The sequence below is a fragment of the Nannospalax galili genome, unplaced genomic scaffold (assembly GCF_000622305.1).
Source record: "Nannospalax galili isolate Female #2095 unplaced genomic scaffold, S.galili_v1.0 scaffold568, whole genome shotgun sequence".
NCBI lineage: Eukaryota > Metazoa > Chordata > Mammalia > Rodentia > Spalacidae > Nannospalax > Nannospalax galili.
Window position 1 is genome coordinate 2,855,197 of NW_008359441.1, and position 10,655 is coordinate 2,865,851.

Here is a 10,655-nt window from a genome sequence, read left to right on the forward strand (position 1 = left end):
AAATTTTAAAGTATCTGTTCATTTTAACATTGCAAAAGGTCAATGAAAATCATCTTTCCTGGGTCATTTTGTTTTCATTGTTATAGGTTTTTTTTTTTGAAGTTTTATTTTATTTTCAATTGTGTCTATGTGTAGGAATGTGTAATGGAGACCAGAAGAGGGTGATGGGTCCCTTGGAGCTGGAGTTACAGGCATTTGTGAGCTGCGGTTTCTGGGAACCAAACGTTGGTTCTCTGCAAGAGCAGTATACCCTCGTAATTGAGCCATCTCTCCAGCGCATTTGGGAGTTTTGAGCCAGGGTCTCACTATATAGCTTAGACTAGCTTTGAACTTGTGATTCTCCTGCTACAGCCACCTGGGGCTTACAGGCAGGCACCACTGTCCAGCTTGATGGAGATATTATATGTAGTGCTTCTGAGAGTTGGTAGAAGTGGGCTTTGAGTTCATTCCTGACGACAAGGTCCACACACACCCTTTCTGCTGCATCAGACTCTGTTTTCTGTTTGAGGAAATGATACATTGAATACCTTTCTTTCTTTTGATAAAATGTGGCCTATTTCTTTAGAGTCCTGGGACCAAATGCTGAAGAACTTAACTACCTTTGGAGGCTGGCTCTTAAGAAATGTGGGGTTTTTTGCCCTTTTTGAAACAAGGTCTCCCTGTAGCCCCCAGCTGGCCTAGAACTTAGTATGTAGACCCAGTTGGCCTTGAACTCACAGAGATCCACCTGCCTCTTGTTCCCCAGTGCTGGGACTAAAGGTGAGCGCTACCACACCCAGCTATAGGATCTCTGTGTGTTCAAGGCCAACTTGGTCTTCATATTGAGTTCCAGGTCAGCTGCGGTTACAGGGAGACCTTGTCTTGAAAAGACCGAAAAAAAAATTTTTTTTTTTATAAAGACAGTCATGGTAGTATACATCTATAATCACTTGGGAGGCTGAGGCAGGAGGATTGCAAGTTTGAAGCTAGTCTAGGCTATACAGTGAATTCTTGACCAGTCTGGGTTAGATAGTAAAACTGAATTTAGGTTTGTTTGTTTTTATTTTTTTCTGGATTTTAAATTTTTTTAGTAGAAAAGAAAAAAGTATAACATAAAAAGAAATATTTTAAACAAGGACAGTAGTATTTGCATAATAGAGGTTATATACGCTAATAGAATTAAAACTTCACTATCAGTTCTCATTTAATAAAGGGCATAAAAGTATTAGTGTCAAAAAGCTATCATCTGTCCTACAGTTGAAGGAACAGTGCTCTTAAAAACATTTTTTCTGTTTAAAGATGTTTCTTTTTTAATTTTTTAAAAAATATTTTATTTATTCTTTTTATTTTATGTATAAGTGTATTGCCTGCATGTACGTGAGTGCACCCATGTCATGAAGTGCAGCAGAGGTCAGAAGAGGGCTTTGGATTCCCCTGGAACTGGAGTTAAGGACAGTTTGTAGCTGCCACGTGGGCGCTGGGAATTGAATCCCGGTCCTCTGCAAGAGCAGTCAGTGCTCTTAACTGCTGAGCCATCTCTCTAGCCCTTTGACAGCAATTCTAAATGAGTTGGTTTTCCTACAGGTGGGAGAAGACTTTTCAGTATGTTAAAAATAAAGGTAGAAGATTTGGTTGAAGTTTTTTATGATGCAAGATGGTGAGTAAGATGCATGAAATAGTTATCAGACTTCTCTCTTCTATAGAAAGCCTCACACAGTGGGCAGCAGTTGTCAAAGAACTGAAGGTACTTCAGGAGTGTAGATCAATTCATGGGTGATAAATTATCAAGGCTAGAAGAAATTATTAGAGGTGTCAGGGAAGCACTTTGGCATGGGGTGAGCTGCAAGGACCCTGGTTCTGACCTGTCTTCAGTACCACAGATGTTTGCAGAGCACCTTACTGGGTACTCTGAGAGAAATGGTATGAACTCTGCTGTGCTCATTATGAAGAGGGAGAAGAGAAATGTGTCCAGATAACTACCACCATGTGGCGGAGTCCTAAGGTAGACCTAGAAGCAGAGAAAGTGTTTGGGGGAAGGTGGGATCTGTGAGGAGGACTCTGGAGAGCTTAGAGGAGGGTTGCCTTAGGACTTAATAGAATTTCTGCAGGAAAAGAGGGCTTTCCTGGAGGATGGAGGGGCTCTGGGCTGTCTCCAGGCTTGGGAGTGGTGCTGACCTTGGAGAAAGGTGAGCAGTGTGGATTGGCCTGGCTTGAACAGAGGACAAAACTGAAGAACTCTGTTAGCCCCTGATTAGTAAGGGGTTGAAGACTGAGGGGTTTACAGTTGATTCTAGTGAAAGTGAAAAACCAGTGAAGGGTTTTTGTTGTTTATTTCTAGCAGTGAGTTGATATAATCATAGCTCTGTGTTAGGTTTAGCATTAGGTACGCTGGAAAGGGAAAAGGAGATGGTAGAGAATTGTGGTTGAGCTGGTTATGGTGGTACATGCCTGTAGTCCTACTAGGTGCCACCTCTCTGGTATTTTTCTTAGGGACACATTTAAAAGTAGTCAATTGGTGTTTTTATGGTTTTGTTTTGTTTTCGACAGGGTGTCCCTATGTGCCCTGGCTGGCCTAGAACTTGCTATGCAGACCAGGCTGGCCTTGAATTCACATTATTTATTATTATTGTATATGTGTGTGTTGGTATAATGTATGTGTGTGAATACAGATGTGCATGTTCCTGTGGTGCATGTGTGGAGGTCAGAGGACAATTTTCAGGAGTCAGTTCTCTCCTACTGAGGGTTCTAGGGGTCAAATTCAGGTTGTGAGGCTTGTGTGGCTAGTGTTTCTCACACTGAGCCATCTCAAAGGCCCTCAATTTAAATTTTAGTTGAGAATATGATTTTTATTTCCATTTTTACCCTCGCTGTGCAGCAAGCCCCTTCTTACGGGCAGGTAGGGAATTCTACCTCAGTCACTGCACAGATTCCCTTCCTCTCGTGCATTGGGTTCCTGTAAGGATCTCATTCCCCACCCCCTGTTGTTCTTAATTGATTAGCATTTTTCAGTCATTCTCATCTGGTGCCCTGTTAGTGGCAAGGCCTTGGGCTGTAGTCTCTGCCCCTACAAATCACCCTTTTCTCTGGGCCAGTTGTTTCATGTCTCTCAGCAAGCACGTCCCTCTTGCCATCCCCTCTTGGCATGATCCTCTTTATGTGTTCTGCAAACACAGTGGTAGCTTTCTTCTCTTTCTTTTTTTTTTTTTTTTAATAGGTAAGAGTAAGGAAAATCAGGTGGTGGTTTTCTTTTTTAAAAAATAACTTCCTGGGGGCCTGGAGAGAGATGACTCAGTGGTTAAGAGCACTTACTGTTCTTAAAGAAGATCCGGGTTTGGTTCCCAGCACCTACATGGCTGCTAACAACTATCCCCAACTCCAGTTTCAGGGGGTCCAAATCTTTCTTCTGCCCTCCTCAAGTACTTCATGCATGTTGCACACATACATGTAGGCAAAACACTCATATAAAAGATATTAAAATTAAAAATAAATAAATAAACTTCCTGAGCTGTTGAGATGGCTCAGTGGGTAAAGGCCCTTGCTACCAAGCCTGATGACCTGAGTTCAGTCCACAGGGTGGAAGCAGAGAACCAACTCCTGCAGGTTGTCCTCTGACCTCTACTCACACCCTAGTAGGCATGCCCTTCCTGAAGTAAACAAATACACGTTTAAAAAAACTTCATTTGACCGGGTGTGGTGGTGCATGCCTTTAATCCCAGCACTTGGGAGGCAGAGGTAGACGGATCTCTGTGAGTTCAAGGCCAGCCTGGTTTACATAGTGAGTTCCAGGACAGCTGGGGCTACAGAGAGACCCTGTTTCAAAAAGACAAAAAAAAAAACCAATAAAAAAAATCTTCATTTAATATGGTGAGTTATGGGGTCTGGAGAGATGGCTCAGCAGTTAAGAGCACTGGCTGTTCTTGGAGAGGACCTGGGTTCAGTTCCCAGCACCTACATAGTGGCTAAAAACTGTCTGTAACATTAGTTCCAGGGGCTCCAACGTCCTCTTCTGACCTCCGTTGGCACTGCTTGACATGGGTGAACTTACATGCAGGCAATACACTCATACATGTAAAATTTAAAAATATAGATATAAAAAGTATGGTGAATTATGATAGATTTTCAGTTTGATGCATTTTTCATGTTATTTAAAAATATTTCTAGAATATTGCTTTGTACAGATATGTATAATTTAGTTGTAAGTTAAGCATTTGCTATAGTTTGGATAGAATTCCTGAGTCAAAGGCCATGACATATTTGGACTGTTGCCAAGTCATGTTTTATTAGTATTCCTTTGCTGTACACTGCTGATTTAGTAACTTCAAACAATACCCATCTATTAGCTCAGAGCTCTGTGGCTCAGAAGTCCAGGCTCTACGTGGCTGATTTCTTGATTCAGTATCTCATGGGCGGAAATCAGGGCATCAACCAGCTGTTTCACCTGAGGCTTCACTCTAAGAAGATTCCACTTTCAAGTTCATTCAGGTTGTTGTCCCGTTTCTAGGGTTCTGGGACTGAAATTCCTGCTTCCTTGGTGGTGCTGTTTAGGGGCTCCTTCAGCTTCCAGAGCTCACTTCAGGTCGTTGCCCCGTGACCCCTTCCACTTCCATAACTGTCTGTAAGGAATGCCCTCTCCTTAAACTTAAAATGTTGTTTAAATGGCCAGTGAGTTTAGGTCTCTCAGTGTTTGCCCCTCTTTCCTGACTTCCCAAATAGAAAGACCTTCACCATCCGAAATAGAAGGTCCATGTCCATTAAAAAACAATTCCCTGTTCTCTCCCCTATCCAACTCCTGACAGCCTCCAGTCTACTTTCTGCCTGTGAATTTCCTGTTTTGAGTGGAGTCATACAGTATTTGTCTCTTTTGTTTGGCCCTTTTCACTTTGCATAATCTTTAGGCATCATTCATGCTATAGTGTATATCAGAATTTCCTTGCTTTTAAAGGCCAAATACTAATTCATTGTATATGTAGATCATATTTTCATTTTCTTCCATTCATCTGCTGGTAGACACTTGGGTTTTTCCAAGTTCTTCATGTTAAGGTCTACTGATTTGGGACCTTGATCATGTCAGTAAAACCATTTACAGCAGTATCCAGAGTAGAATTATTAGCATTGCACAGAGGGAGAAGATATGCACACAAAGAGCCCCGGTCTTGGGGCTATCGTCTTAGGATTCTGCCACCACATACCCTCCAGAAAGATCACTCTACCCCTTTTTGGAGGAATCATCTTGTCCTCTTTTCATAACATTAATGTTTAAATTGCACAGAAGAATTCTGGAGATGGCATGGCATCACAGCTTGCCTTTCCAGCTGGGCTTTTCTCTGCTCAGGACTTCAGGGCACTATGAAGGATGCATTTGAATCACTTTTTGGCCCCTGATGAGAGCAGTCTGGCTTCCTCCCTCCATCTTACCAATGGCTTGGTTTTTGAGTGTAGACAGGTGTGAAAAACCTATTAGTAAACCTAGCAAGACTGAAGGAGAGAATTTGTGCTTACCCTCTGTGATTTATGATTGTGGCAGCATGCACAAAGTGAATTCTCCCAGCATGCTCTCTTGAAAAGGGCTTAGAGCATATAGTGACCGTACAAATGGCACATATGAGAATATGGCTGTAACTGCCGGGATCAAAGTTGGCCACATGCCTCAGCTCTCACTGGATCAGTGTAATCTTTTGGATCCTTGGCATTGAATCTTGATGATGGTGCTCACTAGGAATTGGAAGACCCGGGAGATGGAAGCCAGTAAAATGCGATGAGAATTCAGATTGAGTGTGAACAGGGTATCTTAGTAACTAACAAGAACATAACCTTGGAGGATAGTGAGGTACAGAGTATGTGGAATATGCTCAAAGTATATTATCTACTTGTTTGAAAATGGCTTTATGTAACCCTATATAATAATAAGAAAAGTAAGTTAGAAAGAATATAACCTGGGATTCAACAGGGATGGTATTTGAATAACATGCCATATGGCTTGAAGATGCTTCCATGCACTTTGGAAAAATGGGTGTGTTTTGTGGGTATATGGGGGGTAATGTTCCATTAGATTGCCCTTGGAAGAAGGTCTTTGTGTGTAGTAACTGCTGGTTGCTCTGTACTAGTCAGACTCCCAGAGGACTCTAGAACTTATGTCTCCTCAACTAAGAATGTGCTACCTTGTGTGTGTGTGTGTGTGTGTGTGTGTGTGTGTGTGTGTGTGTGTAGAAACTGTCATGTTGTCAAAGCGAATGTGAGATTTGAGTGGGAACTAGAAGGGTGTAAAAGTATCCACTACAGAGAACTGAGACTTACTAATTGATTCTTGCTAGCTAGGGCTTGCCTGGGAGATAGAAAAGAAGCCAGTGGTAGGTCTGTCTTCTTCCCCTGGCCAGGTTTGCTGACAGAACTGAATCTGTGTTCTCTCTCACAGGCAACTGCCATGTCTGTGGACTGTCTTGGACAGCATGCCGTGCTTTCTGGGTAAGTGAGCTTTCAGAGTTTTTCTGCCACAGTTTCTGGGGAACAAATTACAAATCAAGTGTCTGGGAAATTGGAAAATTTTCTGATATTTGCAGACTGGGATAGGTTTTAGTTCCCATGTCCTAGTGACCTCAAGAGCACTTAGGAGTTATTTGTGTTTATTTTTGTCTCTGATTTACCAGGCAAACAATGGAACTCTTAACATTTTAAAATTTTTTAGTGATTTATCTATTTGTATTTTATGTGTATGAGTGTTTCATGTGCAGGTGTGTAAGTGTACTATGTGCATGCAGTGCCTGCAAAGGTCAGAAGAGGGCATCAAATCCCATGGAACTGGAGTTACTGATGATTGTTAGCCACCATGTGGGTGCTGGGAGCTAAACCTGGGTCCTCTAAAAGAGCAATTAATGCTCTTAACTATTGATCCATTTCTCCATCCCTTGACATTTATAGAAATTATTTTTTAAAAATATTTATTATTTGTATTTTATGAGTATATTGCCTGCATGTGTGTAAGTGCACTGATGTTGTGTAATGCTTGCAGAGGTCAGAAGAAGGTATCAGAACTCCTGGAACAGAGTTATGGATGGTTGTTAGCTGGCATGTAGATGCTGGAAATTGAATCCGGGTCCTCTGGAAGAGCAGCCAGTGCTCTTAATCACTGATCCATCTCTCTAGCCTCTCTTTTGATATTTAGAGATGGATAGTTTGGCTTTGAGATTGCAATTTTCTCTTTACAACCCAGGCTCTTCAAGCAAGCAGCCTAGTATGTATGACAAAAGAGATAGTAGGACTGAGGGACTTGGGCTCTAGTTTAGTGATACCACAGTGAACTGGACATTTATTCAGTTAACCTAACTGCACTTTAGTTTTCTCATGAAGAAATTAAAAAAATATTATTTATGTGTCTGTATACACATGTGTACCCATTTGCATAATGATTTGTACATGGAGGTCAGAGAATAACTTTCAGGAGTCTGTTCTCTCTCCGTGGTGAGATCTGGGAATCGAATTCAGGTTGTCAGGTTTGTGTAGCAAGCTCTTTTACCTTCTGAGCCATCTTGCTGGCTCTCATGAAGGGATTTGCTTTCACCAAGAGAGCTTGAACTGTATGGTTTTGTGCTCAAAAAATTATAAGATTCTGACTTTTGCTACTAACTCTAGATTACTGCCCCTCCAGCTCAAATTCAACTGTATTTTCAATAATATAATTGGTTATTATTTTAATTTAGTTACTTATGAACTTATTTGCAAATCAGTGAAAGTATTTTCTATATTTTCTGCTAGCTTCATTTTATTTTAAAATTATGTTTTAACTTATCTGGCATGGTGGTCCATGCCTTTAATCCCAGCACTCAGGAGGCAGAGGTAGGTGGATTTCTGTGGGTTTGAGGCCAGCCTGGTCTATGTAGCGAGTTCCAGGTCAGCTGGGGCTACAGGGAGACCCTGTCTCAAAAAGACCAAAAAAAAAAAAGAATATACGATAAAAAATAAGTTTCCTTCCTACCATGACTCCCTCTTTAGATAGACACATTACTTGTGCCATACTGATTGAACAAGTAAGGCAACACTGGTATTCCTCTCTACTGGTTCTAGTTTCTTGGTCACTTAAAAAACAAAACACGGGGCTGGAGAGATGGCTCAGCAGTTAAGAGCACTGGCTGCTCTTGCAGAGGACCTGGATTCGATTCCCAGCACCCACATGGTGGCTAACAGTAACTCCAGTTTCAGGGGATCTGACACCCTTTTCTGACTCCGTGGGCACTGCACAACATGGGTGCACCTACCTATACACTCATACACATAAAAAACAAAACAAAACAAAACACGATTGATGGTACATGCCTTGAATCCCAGCAGTCAGGAGGCAGAGGCAGGTTGGATCTCCATGAGATGAAGGCCAACTTGGTCTACATAGCCAGTTCCAGGCCAGCTGTGACTATATGGAGATCCTATCAACAAACAAAGAAACAACAACAAAAAACCCAGACCCCAAAAAGCCCCCAAAAGCTTTTGGTCTGGAGAATGGTCCATAAAAGTGCTTGCCACGCAAGTATGAGAACTTGAATTTGATCCTCAGAACCCATGTAAGATGCCAGGCATGTTGGCACACACCTGTAATCCCAGTGCTGCAGAGGTGGAGTCAGGAGGAACCCTGGGGCTCACTGGACAGCAGTTTAGCTGAAATGACAGGCTCCAGGTCCAGTGAGTGACCCTGTCTCAAAACATAAGGTGGAGAGTAATCCTCTTGCCTCAGCCTCCCGAGTCTCAGTTGTGTAGAAGTTCTGGAGTTTTATTTTACATTCTATTTTTCACTTTGAAAGCTTTAAAAACCTATCTTTTGTCTTTAAAGTTGGTGAAGTTTTCACCATGATTGCTTTAGCCTGTCTGGGCACTCAGAGAACCTCCTGTACCCCTTTTTCACTTGTGTGTTTGTGTGTATGTATATATGTGCATAGAGGTGCACATGTATGTGAAGGCTAGAAGACATCCTCAGGTGTCATTTCTCAGGCTCTGTCTATCCTGTTCATTTGTTTGTTTTTGAGACAGGGTCTCTTGCTGGCCTGGAACTCATCAAGTAGGCTAGGCTGACTGGTGAGCACGCGCCACAGATCCAGCCGTCTCCTCTCCCTAACAGTTGAGATTCCAAGTGCCTGCTATGCTTGGCCTTCAGGGGAATTAAACAGCAAGGGCTTTACCAATGGAGCTATCACCTCAGCCCTTACTATTGTCTTATCTAAACAGATAGTTTAGTTTCATTCTTCTACAGGTGGAGATCCAGTTTTGCCAGCACCATTTGCTGAACATTCTGTCTTTCCTCCAATGAATATTCTTGGCCCCTTTCTCAAATATCAGGTGGCTGAAATTGAATGTATTCATATTTGGGTCTTCAGTTTTGTTCCATTGATCTATGGGTCTATTTTTGTGCCAGTACCATGTTGTTTTTATGACTATAACTCTGTGCTCTGTGATACAGCTTAAAATCTTGTATAATAGTCCCCCCAGCATTGCTCTTAGTGCTCAGGGTTGCTTTGGCTATCCGAGGCCTTTTGTGCTTCCATATGAATCTTAGGATGTTTTTTTTTTCCAATTCTGTGAAAAATGTCATTGGGATTTGATTGGCATTGCATTGAATCTATAAATGGCGTTTGGTAGGATGTTCATTTTCACAATATTAATTCTTTGAATCCATCAGCATGGGAGGTCCTTCCATCTTCTAATACCTTCCTCAATCCCTTTCTTTAAGGATTTAAAAATTTCATGGTAGAGGTCTTTAATGTCTTTGGTCAGGTTTATTCCTCTCTCTCTCTCTCTCTCTCTCTCTCTATCTATCTATCTATATCTATATCTATATCTATCTATCTATCTATATATATATATATATTTGCAGCTATTGTGAAGAGGGGAATGTTTCCATGTACTCTTTCTCTGATTTCTTGTTACTGGTATATAGAAAGGCTACAGACTTTTGTAGATTAATTTTGTAACCTGACACTTTACTGAACATGTTAATAATTTCTAGGAGTTTTCTGGTGGAATTTTTGGCATCTCTTAGATATAATATCATATCATCTGCAAAAAGGGATAATTTGATCTCTTCTTCTCCAATTATTACTCCTTTAATTTCTTTCTCTTGTCTTATTGCTGTTTGTGAGTCTCTCCCTCCCCTCGTGGGTCATTGGCCACCGATCCACAAGGACAAAGGGAGCAGAAGCAATGAACGGGTTCAGGACGGCCAGTGAGCATGATGGAAAAAGACTTTCCGGGGAGGCAGATTCAGTGATAGAGCTCCAGATTCAGTGATACAGCTCCATTTATTCAGTGGGGGTCAGGGAAAATATAGTGTGGAGGCAGCAGCCAAAGCTTCAGCTGATAGGTGCTCATAGTATGCTTTATTTACATGTGGTAGGGGGATCCTATCATCTGACTGTAGGGCAATGCCTAATTATCATATAGAAAAAACCTGGGGGCAGTTTTATTGCAGGTAACTATGCCAAAGGTCATGTTCCAAATAAGGTCAGGCATCCGTGCTTGGTGGCACTTTCCAGGTAAGTCAGGCAGAGAGCAGGAGGCCCCCGCTGAGAAAGGGAGTCCTTCCATATAGCACCGAGCCCCTTAGAGCTATCCGGTACAACCTTAGCAGCAGGGTCCCCCAACAGCTATTGCAAGAGTTTCAAGCACTATGTTAAAGAGGAGTGGAGACAGTGGACAGC

The 10,655-nt window shown here is 41.9% G+C and overlaps 1 protein-coding gene across 3 annotated transcripts in view; it reads left to right on the forward strand.

Moving 5' to 3' along the window:
- Positions 1–10,655, forward strand: part of Wdr59 (WD repeat domain 59) — a gene marked incomplete in the record, with an annotated part of 99,588 nt that overhangs the window by 11,667 nt on the left and 77,266 nt on the right. For all 3 annotated transcript variants that reach the window (XM_017795573.2, XM_029558591.1, XM_029558592.1), the window contains 1 exon segment: positions 6,392–6,441. In XM_017795573.2, coding sequence (XP_017651062.1) covers positions 6,392–6,441 — 50 coding nt within the window.